The following is a 17,227-nucleotide window of genomic DNA, read 5'->3' on the forward strand; positions in this document are numbered from 1 at the left end:
AAACTGAAGCAGTGCTGAGACTATTAACTCTAAAATGCTGTGACAGGATTTTGTTAGTGATCTTGGTGTTGTGTTAGCAACTTGGCTAATACATAAATGCTGACACACAGTAACAAAGTCCAAAATTCTCAAACGTGCTATTCTTGGAGAGTGTAAAAGCACTTTCATTAATGAAAGTATAACAGTACACTTGTGCTTAAAAAAATAAATGTGAGGCATAACTACTTTCCTAGATGACCTTGGTAAGAACTGAGTGTTTTGAACACTCCAGAAAACATTTAATTTTTTTCAAGCTGGTGTACTAAATCCAAGCAACCTTCAAGCAGACTTTTTTCACAAAGTCAGAAAGGAGAAATTCTTCCTCTTTTCCTCCCCTTCTTTTCTGCTTCAGATATTCTAGTGACTTAGGTAAGTGTTCATGGTCAGTGAATTAAAAACTGATGCAAGCTTTTAGAAGCTGTTTCAAATTTTATGTGAATGTTAATGATTTTTTTTAATAGTTTCAATACATGGTTTCCAAATCCAGAATAAGTTTATGTGTGAGATTTGATGAAAATGAGGAGCTACTCTGTATTTAGAAAACAGCCATATCACTGCAGTGAACTGTGTTATTTTGAAAAATTTTAAAAGCTTAAAGAAGTTAAGCTTTTAAATAAGTTAAAAAGTTAAATAATCTTACAACTGTTTTGCCTGGAATAGAGGATCTAGCCTATTCCATGGATATCTATCACTGAAATCAGCTACAATGAATTCTCCTTCTGTGAGAATTCAGAGGCACTACTTGCTAAATGGGAGTAAAAGATGCACATGCTGTGAGTACTCTGCTTTTCACTCCCAGCACCTTTAAATGCATAAATGCATTGACATAGTCTTCATGCAAGAGAAAAAGTTATCTCAGAATGACTTTATTTCAAAACACACCTGCAACTAGAAACTTGTAAAAATATATCCTTTCCTGAGGATCTTAGTTTAACATTGCACAATGGTTGTTCCTTTCGATATTAATTTCAGACAAGTTAGTATCAAGGAAATAATGAGGGAAAGACTATTCTACTATTTAAGAATGCAATTAAATAAATGAAACTGAAATCTTCCCTCAAATTAGATGACTACCATCAGTTTTGCTTATTACCACTTTTCTATAGATTTGATTGTTACCCCTTTCCTCTTTGTGAGTAGCCTTCTAGAAGAGCCACTGGTTTACACAGATGGAGAAGATTGTTTTCCCTGGGTTCTCTGCACTCTCCACACTGCCATATCCAGTATTTCAGGCACTCCTTCAACAGATTTAAAGACCTCTTGTTGGACAGTTTGACTTTAGTGGATGTTGCATATTTAATGAATGGGTCCAGAGGATGATGTGCTCTCTTCAAATTGTTCATGAATTCTTTTTCTGAGTAAAACTCTCTTCCTCTTCTCTCTTCCTCAATTCTACTTAGATGCTTTTAACTTTAATTACTGCACTGAAGGTCAATGGAAGTGTGCCTGTTTCCTTGTACCTCTTTTCCAAGTGTTCAAAAATAACTTTAGCCGTCCAAACCGTAAGCTGCAATATAGAAATAAGAAGCTTCCATTATCACTTCTTAACACACAAAATATCATTAGGAAATCACAGTCAGACCAAATTTACAGTATTTTCAAATTCAAAATGGATAATCATACACTTTGACATTTACAGAATATCAATCTATGCAGACAAATTCTGTAACTACCTTCTAGTAGCCCTCTTTAGGTTATGTATTTGAACTTTTTTAAATAATTAAATACATAAATATAGAAATCAGGGTTTGATTCCCTTCTATCCTTTGCAATATTCTTTTCACAAAGCAGCGTGCACCTGAGTCCCAGCAATACTGTGGAAATTTATAAAAGCACGTGAAAGAGGCTTTGTAGTAATAATCAAAGGTATCATCTGATACAAAATAGCCTTATTTTAATTAAAAGCTGACTAATAACTTCTGGCCAGTACTTCTGACTATCTCAATAAAGAATGGCCTTTCCATTTTTCTAGTTTAAATAAATACACACTGATTCACTAAAATTTGAACTTTTTGAAAAGGGCTGGAACTTTTTCCCCATGGAACTTGAGACCACTATATCTCAATATAAGAAAGAAAACTTAAGGATCAGTGAGATGGTCTTGGTGAAAGTTACTGGGCCCCATAGAGAGCAGCATGATTTATTCCTTTGGTAGCCCAAATGAGCATGTAATGTGGACAGGATGATTAATAATTGATGGGAACCATGGCAACATTATCTAGATAGTCAAAATAAAATTATGAACCTGAGAATATATTTTTCTAAATCTTACCTAATCTCATGATCATCACATTAAATGTCACGTCACAGGAACATAAAGGAGACCTGTCTTTTGGAAGGTAAGTGATTTTTGAAGGAATTCTTCAATTCCCTCTCTTGAACTTATTGAAATACAATAAATAATGCTATAATACTGTGACTTGAGATGAACATAAGATCAGAATTTATTGGTTAAACATTTATGCTGTTCATTGAATATTTCAAGGGAAGAACATTAGAAAAATTCAGGGAGCTGTAACATACTTTATAATAACACTTCACTTCTCACTATCCCTGTGACAAAAATGTTTGCCTAAATTCTCTGACTGAAGCCAACACTCAGATCGCTTTCCCCACATGTCCCACTGAGTCCCATTGCTGGAGGATGGATTTGGAGAGTCAGAGCTGCTCAGCTGCTGGGCACGTGGTGTCCTTGCCTGCTCAGGTGAGAGGTGGGTGCCACTGAAGAGCCCCTCATGGCCTGTCCCTGACAGGAAACTTCTTTAGTGACAGCTCTCACTAAGCAGGTAGGAGCCAAGTGGGGCATGCAGTGTAGCTGTGATCCTGCCCTCTCCATGCCTCAAACACCTGCCTCAAAGCTACACACTAAGGCCCTTTATTTGCTCTGGACTTGAAGGATTAAAACCAGATTCCTGTCTTGAAGGCAAAGGAGGACTTCATTCCTTTATGCCAGGTTTTTCATACCTCTCATCTGGCAGCCTCAAACCCTGCCAATAAGGAGGAAAGTTAGGTTTCATTCTTTCTTCATATGTTCTCTCCAGCTGAAGCTGAGTTACCACACAGGATGGAAGGATGATGAGAGAATGGAGAGAATTAGCAAGTGGTAACGTAATTCTACAGCTTGTTTTGATAACATTGCTTTTAAAGGTGTACAAACAAATTCCTCTTCAGCTCTTACATTATCAGTAATCATTATTTTTTACATGACTATTGTAATAAAAAATTAACTCAGATTTTTGAACTGACACTGTATTTAGGGTAAATCTGAAATAACTATTGATTTGTAATTCAGCAACAGAACAGAGGAGAGGAGAGGTTGACTTCTGTGACTGTTTGGACAAGAGTGTGTTTTTGATACATATTCCACGTACAGCAAACTTTGTTATGTGAAACTAGAGGCAAAACCAAACATCTGTAATCCCCTTGTTTAGGTAGGGTTATAGAGGTCAGGAAGTGAAGAAGAAATAAGTTTTGTTGAAGGAAACACATGAGATATTTCAAAATATTCTCTCCGCTTTCATTCATTTCCATTCCTTCCATTGTTAGCTCCTGGAACTGTAAGTCAGGCTTTGTAGAAGGACTTAAACCTTTGTATTCGTGTACACTGAAAGTTATTTCTGCTGGGAAAGATGCTGGGGCTTTACTTCTGGGAACCCTTTTAGGTTCCTTGTGTTTGTCACCTGGAAACACCACCTTGGGTTTTTTTGAACCTTTCCCCTTACTGGGGCAAAAACCAGAACCCAGGACATTGCATTCTGGTATTCTGGTGTCTGCACACACACTCTGCATATAGGCAGTATGTAACAACAGTACTTGGAGAGGAAAAGATCCCTTATTCAATATAACAAAATACTTAGGAAATAAGTGAGCAAAATTAAATGGCAAAGTTTTTCATAAATCCTTGAATTCCCTGAGTCAAAGCTACATCCGGCCTTCCCCCGAGGAAATGGTGTGACACAAAATTATTTCTCTTTGCTACTACAAAGCTAAAACAGTGCTAGGCCTTTGCCATCCTTCTCAGAAAGCCAAAGTTTATCAGAAAGATACAATCTTTAGTAAATTAAAAGAAAGTTCTTTGAAATCTTAAGGTAGTCTAAAATTCCATTACAGCGCAATTCTAATGAGTATAGTAATTACTGTTTGACCAAGGACTTCTGAGTCACAAAACCAATGTTATTTTTAGTCCTCTCCACTTCAATTACTATGTCAAAGGACATGTAAAAGCACATAAAAAGCAATTATAAATATTCTCTCTGAATGTGCAACTTTTAAGATACTCCAAAATTTCACTAAAATTTCACTAAAATTTCACTAAAATTTTGATTAACCATGTTAGAAAGTTCTTGATTATTTAAAAAATTATGAAAATCTGTCGTGTTAACAATGTTAGTCCTTACTTTTGCTACCAAAAAAGGATGGATCACATCAGGAGACAGTACAACTTTCATTCGAAGTGAGATTGCAAAAGCAAGATTTGCAAACAGTCAAAAATTAACACTGAAGAGTATAAACAAGTATCCTGGCACTCAGGATACAAACTTCAATCCAAGTTTTTCTTTGCCAGCAGCCAGTAAGTGATTACATAATCCTGGTGAGACTAACTCAGGCATGAGAAAACTCTGCTGTCACTACTAACATCCTTTCTGTCTGAATTGTGCCACAGACACTGAGACAAAGCAATTAAGCTGTTCTTGTGTCTTTAACCTTTGTCTATTGGTGTGTGATACTGGGAATGGTCAATGCTAAACAAACACCATGCATCTCATGCCAGCAAGAGGCATTTGCTCAGAGCAGTATTTAGTCTGTAGATTTAAAATTTAAAGCTGTAATAAGGAGATATAAATTTAACCAACCTATTCTGTACAATCTGTGCATGAACAACTTTATCTTGGCAAGACAAGTAGAACAGCAGAACAAGGAGACATGAACCTTTGTAACACTGGGCTGGTTTGAGCTCCTGTGTCTGCAAAACAGCACAACTGCAAAGCGAGTTCACCTGGACAACTGCAGAAGAAACAGTAACCCCATACAATTATAGTGTATGTGGTAAGTTCTACCTTTGCTGACTGAAGCAAACTAATGCACAACAATGCAAAAAGGCATGCAATTAAAAAAACTGCTTAGTGTAATTGAGTAAAAGTGAACAGAAGAACAATTGGCATAAATGTGAGTCCAAATTTGAGAATTCACCTTTGAATATTTCAGAACATTTCTCATACCATATTGAAACTAGAACTGCTGGGATTTTTTGGCCACTCTTCCTTATCTATTTTTTTTTTCTTCTTCACATGATGAACACCTTGAGAAAGGTATTTCATTTGGGAATTACAGTGTTATCAAGCAGGCTTGCTGCAGCCCTGGCAGAATGAGGGATAAAATGCTTGGCTGTGAACTTGTGAAGGTGAGCTGCACCATGTTCATCTGGACCTTAGACAAAACAGAGCACACAGAATTTACCCTTTTAAACAGTGGGGATAAAGCTGGGGGTGCCTGTGCACCTCTGTCTGGCAAACTGATGATAGGGTGCCCACCAAAATGGGAGATGACAGTGGGTACACACAATGCAAGGTCCTCTTGTTGCCTCAAGACAGTATAAAGAGAAGATGAGAAGATAGTTACACAAATTTCTTAGTTGTGGTGTTCTTTTTTTAACTCCTTTTTTTTTTCCCCAGCAAGGATGCTCTCCAGCTGCTTTGTTGCATTTAGCAGTGCCTCTCCCACTTGCTGAGGGAGCCCCGATCTGCCTGTGGGTGGATACTTGCACTCTTCTTGTATTAACTTGATAAAGCAACCCAGTGGGGAAATCAGGAACTTCAAAACTCATCCAGATGGATAAGATGATGAAGCTAAACAAACCCCTTTCTGAAATGTATCTTTTGATGTACTGACAGCTTGTGCTGCATCTGCTTGTATTGTACCCAGGCTGATCTGCCTGTCAATAGTAGATGGAAAACAGGGATTTGCTATAGGATTTGCTATAATTTTCATATTGCAATGAAAACTGCAGTTCCCATGTTGATGTACCAACGATTTATAAAGGAGACAGACAAGTAGGAAGTGGATTTAAAACCTTTTGGGCGGTGCACAGTTTTGGAAAAACACCAGCAGAATTCTTTTAATTTTCTGAGAAAGGGAAATTGAAATAATTTCTGGGCTTCATCTGCAATCCCAGATGAAAGATTCCCCCATGGCCCCCGAAAGATTCCTATCAGTATTGAACAAAAGAAATGAGATTAGTGGGTGAGTGAGCTGTGCTCTGCCATTCCGGCCGGGGATGGAAAAGCGCTCTGCCGCAAGTGCAAGCTATAGAAACTCTTTGTGCTCTGGCATGAGCAGCTCATACAAGGCAGATGTGAAAATTATAGAAACAAATAGCACAATGCTACAACATCCGCAGACACTGTATTAGCCCACTTGTACTTTTCTTTCTTGTCTTTTTTGGGGTTTTCTCCTATTATTTTAGAATAGAGAAACGTTTGCAGTGAGGGTAGCTGATTTTTTTGATAACATTCCTGCTATGGCTTTGAGCACAGACGCGAAAGGGATTTCGGGTGTGATTGTTTTACAGGCGTGTTAAAAACGAGTAACTACAGGACAGCTGGAAGGGGTGGGACAGGCGCATCCCCCCGCACCCGCCCAGGCCCTGGGTGCCGCTGGAAGGGCTGGGACAGGCGCATCCCCCCGCTGCTGGAAGGGATGGGAGAGGCGCATCCCCGCACCCTGGAAGGGGTGGGACAGGCGCATCCCCCGGCACCCGCCCCAGGAACCGCTGGAACGGCTGGGACAGGCGCATCCCCCCGCACCCTGGAAGGGCCGGGACAGGCACATCCCCGCACGCTGGAAGGGCTGGGACTGGCGCACCCCCGCACCCGCCCCGCTCCGGCCCCGCCCGCTGCCCGGCACTATAAACGGACGCCGAGGAACGTCGCAGGCTTTTCTGTTTCCAGCCATGGCTCCGGACCGGTTCCCTGCGGCGTTCGCCGATGCCGGGCAGCAGAGCGGGCTGCAGGTGTGGCGCGTCGAGCGGCTGGAGCTGGTGCCGGTGCCCCCAAGCCGCCACGGCGACTTCTTCGTTGGGGACGCGTACCTGGTGCTGCGCACGGAGCGCCGCGGGGACAACGTGGCCTACCGCCTGCACTTCTGGCTCGGTAGGAGCGGGACAGCCCGCGGGGCCCGGCCGGCCGCTGAGGGGCTCCAGGGCAGCCGGGACAGGGCTTCCCAGCCCTGCTCAGTGAGGCTGCGGTGCGAGGCTTCCCCGAGGGGCACACGAGGAGGAGGCAGAAGTGGGGCTGCCACCAAGGATGGCGGTGGTACCGAGCGGCACCGCCTCCGAGGCTGAGGGACTGAGGGGTGGAATTGTGCGGTGCGGCAGAAAGGTGAAAGCGTGCTCACTTTGCCGTGGTAGTTTGGGAAAGTATTGAAGTGTGAAAGGCAAATCTTGGCTGCACGCGGCAGAGGTTCTGGAGTGAAATCCTGTCTTCACTCACATGAGTAGTTTTCCTGCCTTTATTTCCATTTGGATAAAAAGTCCTCTTTTCCTCAACACCCTGAGGTGTTGTTGCCCTGGTTAGCGTCTGGGTGTGCCTTTTCCAGATCGATTAACTTTGCTTTCCGATGGTACAGAGATCAAGTGCAAAGACACCAGGTTTCATTTAAAACCTCGTTAATATCAGTCTGACAGTGTATTGGGATTGGAACCGGTCTTTTGCCCTCCACCTTGACTAGCTCACTTTATATCAAAGTTCTGTTTTACGTGACTTCCCCATCTCCTGGAAGTTTCATGTGACTTCCCCATCTGATGATAGAGTCATCCTGCCACAGTGATTGCTGTTTAGCTGCCTGAAACTTACTACGTTTTTCTTGTTTCACCAACAAGTTTGTGTTTGTAGGCAACAATCTCAATGAATGCACATAAAGATAGGTGTATTAACATTAATGTGCTTGAGTTGCTGCAGTTCTCATTTTGTATGCATTGAAAAATAATTGTAGATAAAGCTTGGATTGTTTCTGCATAAATGTTTGAGTGTTGAATTTTGCATGTCTTCAGAGTTTTCCAGCTGGCAAGCACGTTAGTGTCTGTGTCTGGTAAGAGTATAATCATAGATGGCAGTGTGAATGAATCTCTGGCAGAGACCTTTCTGTCAGCAGTGCTGCTAATTAGTAGCAGGGTTTGGTTTTGTGGATCTTTGTAAATGTAGCTGGAATTGCTCATGTTTTAGTGAAGGTATAGTAGACACATCACAGGGAGTGATGTAAGGGCTGTTTGCAGCTCTTGGGAAGGGAAGGTGACTGACATTTGCAGCAATTAAAACCTCATTGCTGGTGGCTGAAGAGCTTTAGTTGTACACATTGATGCACATGTTGTGCTGATGTGGTGCTACCTAGATAGTCTAAATGGCTTCAGGTGATCTGGGCACCCACTGTTGTTGTGCAGCTGGCACGGGGGCAGCAGGGAGGCTCAGAGCTGGCAAATCCCTTCCTGCTCGCCAGATACTTCAGCAGTGGGGTGGAATAATCTCAAACACTGCTGCACAGTTAATGCAACAGGGGACCAGGACTTCAAATAAGGTGTATTGGGAGGGCCAGTTACACTCAGGGCAAAAACTGTAGAATCAGGTTGGTATTTTTATCTCATTCACACTGCTGATATGTACACCAACTTTTTCCCTTGTAAGCAAAGACTGTGTAATCTGTGGGGAGGAGGATCACAATAGGGGCTTTCTGAAGACTTCCCAAAATGTCTCTGGACAGCTGCAGCAGTCACTATCACTCTTTAGGATGTAAAGACAGAATTCTTGTGATGAGGGAAACAGTGCAAACTTTGGTCTTAGGTGCTGACAAGGGCCTTGCCATTTGGTGATGCAGTTCTACTCCTGCTTGTCACCTGTGGTATGTTACTGTGGCAGCCACGTACAGTGGCTGTGAGCGTGCACAGTTTCTGACCTGCAAAAAAGACCCCCAACATCAAATTTTCCTAATACACAGTGATAAAGCTCCTCCTCATTCCTTGCTTAGGCACACCCAAGGGGTTAAAAGAAGGTCTGGACCATGGGACTGTGACCTCAGTGTGCTGACAGTCTTCAGCTGTGACTGGCATCAGTGGGGTAAAGTGACCCCACAGTTGTTCTGCCACACTGAAGCTTCCTATGGAAAAGCTACTGTTTCACCAAGTATCTCACAGGCACTGAGATGCTGTTGAGGGTTGGATAATTTCTGAGCCAGCAAACCTGGGTGTATCAACATTGTTGGCATGGCCAAGCAATCAATGTGGATCTGTTTTGCTGCAGGTTTATCCACTTTTAACATTGCTCAGACATCCTGACTCAGTTGTCTCTACTGGCACTTGAGGGGATGCCTTAGTAGCTTTACTAATCCTAAGGGAGCTGTCTGGACTTGAAACTATCCTTAATGGAAACAGCATGCACTGTGCCAGTATGAAAATACTTGTGCAAGTGAGGCTGGCTATACCCTGCTTTGTATCTTTAATAAAATCATGGATGGTGTTTTTTAACTATTTTGTAACCCTTGTTCCCAGAGATGAAGTCATAAGCTCTGTCCATGTGACCCGGGATCTGTTTGGCAAAAACTTGTTCTCTTTTCTTTTTATGCTTTGGCTTATTTATAGCTGTTTGTGCCTTAGACTATAAGGTAAATCTGGTTTTCCTACAAGCCTGAGTAACTTATGCTTGGATTGATGCTCACTTGATTTTTTATTTTAATTGGATTTTGCTGAGTATGTTATTGCGTAACAGCTCTGAGATCAAGTCTGATAGTAGTTCTTATCTCTGACTCTGTTCAAAAAACATTTTTCTTTAGCTCTGAACCTTTTTATGTAATTGCAGGTAATAATTTAGAAAGATCTAGTCTTAATGGATGTGATTACCCCTATTTAGAAAAAGAACAAAAAACACCCCTAAAACCTCCAAAACTTTACCACCAACTTTAAGGTGGTACCCAGTTCTGAGAAAGCATATGGGAGCACAGCAAGTTCTATCATGGAGTGACTGGGAAACAAATGGAAGGCCTCACCTTTCCTTTTTCTTCTGTAGTTACTGAGAAGCATAGTTTTTTAGACTTGATTCTGTTTGTGCTTTTCTTGAAACAATTAAAACTGCTGAAAATGTTAATCCGAAATGTATGGGCACACATAAAAATCTTTGGTTTAATATACAGCCTGTTTTCAGCAAGTACAGGCATCAGCACACCAGGTCAAGAGGCTGTTCTGCCACGGTCTTGGGAATAGGCTGCTCTCTGTAAGGTACAAAACAAAGTGTGACCTCATGAAGCAAATATCTGAGCCCCAAAGCTGCTTTTCTTTCTCCCAGCTGTACCAGGCAAATATCTTGCTTGCATTGTAGTGTCAAGAGGACTGCTTTTGAATTATTTTGGGTTTATGGTTTGGTGAGTTGTTCTTAGAATAAATATATGTTTTACCATCCAGACGGTCCTTTCACATGACCTTTCTTTGAACTTCAGCTAAAAGTCCAAAAATCATTACAGCTGATGCTTGCCATGCTAAGCTCAGTTAAATTATTCTTTTGTTTGAAGATTGTAAGAGAAGGTGAACTTCACTATTTTTCGCTATTTTTTTCCCTTATGAATGCAGTTCTGCAAGTAGTCAAGAAATGGTCTCGAAGATCATGTTACTTGGTGGTGAGCAAGGTTGTGATTCAGTGCTTTGTTTCCAAATAAACATGGGTTGTACAGCCTGCTGAAGGCAGTGTCCAGTTGTTGCAGAAATAATCTCTCCAACAGAATTCAAATTTGTATCAATGTTTTATTGACATATTTCGCCTTATTTCAGGGAAAGAATGCACCCAGGATGAAAGCACAGCTGCAGCTATCTTTGCTGTTCAAATGGATGACTATCTAGGAGGAAAGCCTGTGCAGAGTAGAGAAATTCAAGGATATGAATCTACTGAGTTTGTGGGTTACTTCAAAGGAGGAATTAAATACAAGGTAAAGAGTCTGTCAGAATACCTTCTGAAATTGTAACATTTTCCCTACATAAAAATAAAATGTTTTTCTTTGTAAATGGAGATTTTAAAACTAGTTTATTATTTTTTAAAAATAGCTTTGTAGATTTAGATCTGAACCACCCATCTTAAACTGTAGGAGTCCAGTGTTTGTACAGAAAGCAGCAGCTTGTTTGTCAGTGCCTCTTCTGATATATGAAAACCTTTCCCAATTGTTTTTTCCCAAAATAAAGCTGTCCTAAAATTCCGTACTTATGTGTCGAAGAGAGTTCACAGTAGGGACTCTGTGTCTGGGTGGTGTTAAATCTCACAGAAATAATTTGTCTTGCAGGCTAAGTATTTTTGTTCAAATGCAGAACCCAGTTTGCTCAAGAGGTTAGAAATATTAATAGAATGGAAAAGACCAGAACTTCATTTTAATCTAAAATTGATGCTTTTGCAGTGCTACTGCAGTTTTTTTCTGAAGTAGATAAAACAATCTCCCAATTAAAAAAAAAAAAAAATTAGTTTTTGGAAAGGTGTAGTATTAGTGTCCTTGTGTCACTTCCAGAAACTGAATAGCTGAAAATTAAATTTTTTTTTTTTTTTTTTTTTTTTTTTTTTTTTTTATCAACATCTGTGGGTTTTTTTTAAAGAATAAAGTAATGTATTTCCTGAGAATATCTCCACAGTAGAAGCTCTGGGAGCCATAGCTCATTCAGCCTTTTCCCCCCCATTATGAAGGTTTGTAACTTCTCTCTGTCTACACAATCAAGCTTTTAACTCTGTATAAGTAAGGTTGGCAGTGATGCACCCTAACTTTTACATTTTAATTTATTTTTTTGTAATTTCAAGAGCCACTCTCTGTTCCAGCACGAGGTGTGGGTCTCCCAGAGGAGTGGAGAATGCTGCCTCTCAGAGGCAGACATCCAAGCCAGTTTACAGGATTATGCTTGTGTTTACACTCACGGATTGTGAATCAACAGTTTGCTCTCACTTCCCTAGTTTGCTACTCATTGCCAGGTTGACTCTTAAGCTGCAATTATTCCTTTCATAAGATTGCAAGCTGCTGTGGAATTATCCATCCATCTACATGTAACCAGGGACTAAAACCACCTGGACCTCTGAGATTCAAGTTTGAAGAACTTCAAAAGGAGCTGCATATATTATCTGCTTTTCCTCAGTCCTTGATTTTTGTCCTAACAATGGGGTTCAGTATTATCTCATCCTCTGAAGGAGGCTGAAGAGTACTGTAAATTCTGTGCTTTCACTTTGCAATTTATCTGAAAACCCTTTGAAGGAGGGTGATATCTGCTCCCTTGGCTAAAGGTTCACACCTGAGAGTTCAGCAGCAGTGGTGTCTGTCTGGTCTGTGGTCAGCACTCTTAGACAGGACATTACTTTGGCTTGCTTCTTGCTACATAAGCTATTTTTTTCCCTCTACTAGTTCCTCAACTGTAGCCAAAAAAAAAAGTAACTTTGCAGAAATGAAGCTGAAATAAAGCTGACTGTTTTGTTTTGTTTCATTCAGGCAGGTGGTGTTGCCTCTGGGTTTAATCATGTTGTTACTAATGATCTGAGTGCCCAGAGGCTGCTACATATCAAGGGCAGGAGAGTTGTAAGAGCCACAGAAGTCCCCCTGGCCTGGACCAGCTTCAACAAAGGAGATTGTTTCATCATTGACCTGGGAAGTGTAAGTATTTTGTAAAGCAAAACACTGAAAGGCAAGAGCTGTATCCCTTCCAAGGTCTGAGTCATCCCCTAAAATGCAAAACTGACTTTGGACACTCATGTGAACCAGCAGAAAGAATCTGCTTTAGAAAATTGGTTTTAGTGTCACACCACTTGAAAGGTTTCTAGCTGCCCTAAATGTTTCCTGAAGTGTGCACCGATTGTCTGTCAAGAAACAGTTCTCTTTCCCAGAGAGGAAAGGCATTGGGGTTTTTCAGTACTGGTGTTTGAGCAGCTTGAACAGTTCACTGCAAGTCCAGCCTGACTTTGGCACTCTCTACCAGATGAATGGGATCAGTGCTAGTTCAGGGCAGAACACAGATTCAACCATTCTCTTAAGAGCATTTTTTCATAGTCATCCAACTTTGATAGTGACAGTAGACCCTAGAGGAATGGCTGCAAAAGTGATTATAAAACTACTTGAATATTTCAAGAGATCACTTGAGAAGCAATCCTGTGCTTCAAGGCTTTCTGCTGAAAACAAGTAGAGACAGCACAGAAGAATATCGACACATAAAAGATAGTTCTGCTTGCTTCAAATGGCTTAAAGTGTAGTGCTGTCATCTCAGAATACATGAGACTTTCTAAGAGTAGCAGCTGGGATGTAGTCCTACACTAATTGGGTGCTAGTTACCAATTTGAAATTATACTCACATGTATAAAATGGAAAGAATGTGAAAGGAAATAGTTTATCTGCAGTTGATTTTATCTGTAGTGTTTCACAAGGAAGTGGTCAGCTGCTTCAAGATCTGTGTGTTCCCCTGACCTATTGAAAAATGGACTCTTCTGAATTCATGGTGTGCATTTTCTCTGAAATAAGAAAATTCATGGTTACTTTTTTCTCTGGAAGTGTCCCCTAGTGTGACAGTTGAAGATAATCAATGTAGCTACTTGATACCAATACATTTTTGATTTTTATTATGCTTCACAGCCTTCAGATGGTGATCAGTATCTAAAGTAATCTCTCAGTATTACTTTGCATAGAAGACCCAAATCATCTATTCCCTGTGAGAGTTAACGCATGGGAGATGGAAGGTTTGGAACTAAACATAGCTAGATAATGCTGCTTTTGCAGTAAGGCTGTAATTGGGCTTGAGTTTTCTGGAGTCAGCCTTCCATGGACATGGTGTAGAACTGGGTGTTCTCCATGAATTCGACTTGTTCTGACCCTGTTGTGCTGCAGTTACCCAGATGACCTTGAGTAATTAGTCAGGCCACATGAAATGCACTATGGATGTGTTTCAATGTTACATGTTTAGCTTGGGGTCCATCCCTTTTGGTGAGAGGAGAGCGCTCACTAAGCAATTTAAATGTAATATAGAGTTAAGAGTCTTAACCTGATAGTGAATGTACATTGGGAGCCTTTTACTTTTTTACAGTGTAACATCATTCTGGTTCACTGTTTGACAAGACAGAGGTCAAGCAGCAATGCAACACTGCAGGAAGAAAGATTAGATGTGAACAAGATCTAGATACCTTTTTTTTTTTTGCCATTCAATGGGAAATGTTAGTCAAATCACATGTCTAATACAGTTCTTGGTCTTGTCGTGTTAGTTGCGAGAGAGATGGGTTTTTCTGGATGTACTGACAAGTTAAGGAAAAGAGTGTTTTTGCATGAAGATATTCATAGTCACATGTTATTACATAGTTATTGCATAAACCAGACTATGCTTGTGGGAGATGAAAACAGCTGACATAGTTCAGGATGATGATATACAAGTCTAGTGAAGTGTCTCTAAATAAAGGAGTGTGGTAGAAAATACAATGTCACAGGAGAAACTTTGCTCAAGTTTTATAAGAACTATATTTCAAGCTGAAATAATTGTGCTTCAGGTTGACATTTTCCATGACTAAAGGCCCATTGTAAATGAGGGAGACTTTGAGTCTTTACAGGAGCTCTTAATTGAATTTAAGGTTCTTTGAAAAAAGGAAAGTATTTTCACTAACGTAGATTCCATTACTTAACAATTGAAACAATCTTAAGTAGGGTTGCTTCTGAGTTTTGGTATTTATTGCAGACTCACTGTCTAATGGGCAGTAATTGCATAAAATAATGAGCTTATGGTCAGTGCTTTTAATATCAAATTATTGTAGTATGTCAAATGAGATAAATTTCCAAGATTTACTTTCCCCAGTCTCTTACCTAACCAGAAGGATGGTCTCCGTGGAACTGAAAAATTGCTTGTGCTGTCCATTTCCTGTTATATTTTATCAAGCTGCTTATCTAATATAATAAAAAATTATTTCAGTTCTCCCATTAATTCTCAATTACTGCAGTATTTTAAACTCATGGTTTGAACAGATAAGGGAAAGTTATGAAAGATCAAAATGAATAGGAATAAAATCATTATTTACCATTAGGATTTCCTTTACAGGGATAATGCTTTAAGCAAAAAGTGTGTGTGGGCATTTCAAGCTAGGTTCACATATTTACAGTTCAAGTTCTGATGCTTATCTTATACCTAGATCATAGAATAGTTTTGGTTGGAAGGGACCTTTAAAGGTCATCTAGATCAACTCCCCTGAAATGGGCAGGGGCATCTTCAACAAGCTGAGGTTGTTCTGAGCCCTGTTCAGCTTGACCTTGAATGAAGGTTATCCTGTCTTGATCCAGCCTTCTAAGTTGTTGGAGTCAAACCTTGTCTGGAAATAAGATCAAAAAATAGTGTTCTAACTGCCTGCCTCCTGACAGTCCCTCTCTCTCTCTTAAAAGTGGTTGGGATCCCATGGGGCCGTGTCCCATGTGCACAACCCACATAGCGCCTTGGCTGATCTGTTACTAAACCACATTTACAGTGCTTCAAATACCCTGCCCAGGTCTCATCTTGCCTCCTTTGAACTCTCTTGGCTGGCAGAGAAAAGAGCTGCAGGAGGCAGAGAAAGCATTGTCTATGCCATGAGGGGAATTGTCATCTGTGGGAAATGCATGAAGACCTTTCAGTCAAGCAGGCTTCTGTAACACCATGAACTGTGACTGTACTGATCCTCCTTAGAGGGAGTGACCCAGGAGAGTGCTGGGATGCCAGACCCTGATTTAAGCTGGGGTGCTTTTTTCTACGTGGGATTTCCATGGCATCTCTTTGGTGACCCTGGGAATCTCTCTGTAAGGGAGCCTTTGGGCAGGCAAGACAAGTGCAGGGCGGTTGCTGAGAGGGCCTGGAGTGGAGCACACCTTCCTTTGTCAGGTGCTGCTTAGAGCATCTTGTCCAGGTGTAGCTCTGCTCAAGGTCTCCCAGGAGCTGCTCTTTTCTGCCACACAATCACAGAATATGCTAGGTTGGAAGGGACCTGCAAGGATCATAAAGTCAAACTCTTAGTCCCACACAGTCCCCAAGAGTCAAACTATGTGCCTGGGAGCATTGAAATGCCCACACACACTTGAGCTCTATCAGGCTTGGTGCTGCAACCGTGTCCCTGAGGAGCCCATTCCAGCACCCAACCACCATCTGGATGAAGAACCTTTTTCTAATATCCAACCTAAACTCCTCTGATACAACTTCAAGCCACTCCCTCAGGTCCTGTAACTGGACACCAGAGAGAAGAGATCGGGGTCTGCCCTTCCTTTCCCCTCATGAGGAAGCTGTAACTGCAGTGAGGTCTTCCCTCCATCTCCTCTTCTCCAGGCTGAGCAGAGAAAGTAACCTCAGCTGATCCTCATACAGCTTTTCCTCAAGGCCCTTCCAATCCTGTCCAGGACTATTGCTGATATCCCACCTGAGAGGCACCAGGGTGGGTTTGACAGTTCTTGGTGGCCTTGAACTGCCTGGCCTTGCTCTGTGCTGCCCTTTACCTCCAGGTGCAGCTCTCCCTGCTTCACCCCATCCTCCAGCCACCTCCCCATAGACACAGTCCTTTTTCTTCCTTCATCACCAAGACAGTTCTCAAAACAGCAGGGAGCAGGAGGACATGGAATGTTGAGATGTGTCAGTAATTTGGGTGATTATCAAAACATGGAGCAGAAATAACGGGAGTAACAATAAAATAAAACAACATTAATTGATCAGCTGATTTTACTGAATGCTCCCCAACTCAGCTGTGTGAGGGCTGTCAGAATTGTATCCTTAGTGACCAGCAAAAATATTCTTTCTGTGTGTATTTGGATAGAGCTCTGTGAAATGTAAGACTTGACTCTCTCAGTAATCTCTTGATGGGGGGCAGCAGCAGTGCCATGAGCTAGGTGACTGCAAAGGGCAGGCAAAGAGCTATGCACTGCTCAGAGTTCTCAAAGAAATGAAGAGGCAGTTGTTAAAATAAAGGGGTGAAGGGCAGTGTATGATAACTACCACTGAGGTTTCAGCTTGGGCCTGATGGCAGCTGGAAAGTTTTGTCAGTACAATAAAAGTTCTCCAGGCAGAACATCATCCCTCTCCCAAAAGAAGAGTGCAGAGGTGATAACTACAGCTCAAGCTAAATGAAGTTTGAAGGTAAATTGTACTCAGTTGTCCATTCTTCCTATTCCTCTAGTGGTCCTGATCTGTAAAAAGCCAAGAGGTTGCCGTTTT

At 41.2% G+C, this 17,227-nt stretch overlaps 1 protein-coding gene across 1 annotated transcript in view; it reads left to right on the forward strand.

Annotated features, from left to right (window-relative positions):
• The first annotated feature begins 6,826 nt into the window (after positions 1–6,826).
• Positions 6,827–17,227, forward strand: part of SCIN (scinderin) — a 46,956-nt gene continuing 36,555 nt past the window's right edge. Inside the window, exons 1-3 of the mRNA XM_064704402.1 lie at positions 6,827–7,187; positions 10,844–10,998; positions 12,526–12,687. Coding sequence (XP_064560472.1) covers positions 6,989–7,187; positions 10,844–10,998; positions 12,526–12,687 — 516 coding nt within the window. The 5' untranslated portion in view covers positions 6,827–6,988. The remainder of the gene's footprint in view (positions 7,188–10,843; positions 10,999–12,525; positions 12,688–17,227) is intronic.

Source organism: Zonotrichia leucophrys, chromosome 2, assembly GCF_028769735.1.
Source record: "Zonotrichia leucophrys gambelii isolate GWCS_2022_RI chromosome 2, RI_Zleu_2.0, whole genome shotgun sequence".
NCBI lineage: Eukaryota > Metazoa > Chordata > Aves > Passeriformes > Passerellidae > Zonotrichia > Zonotrichia leucophrys.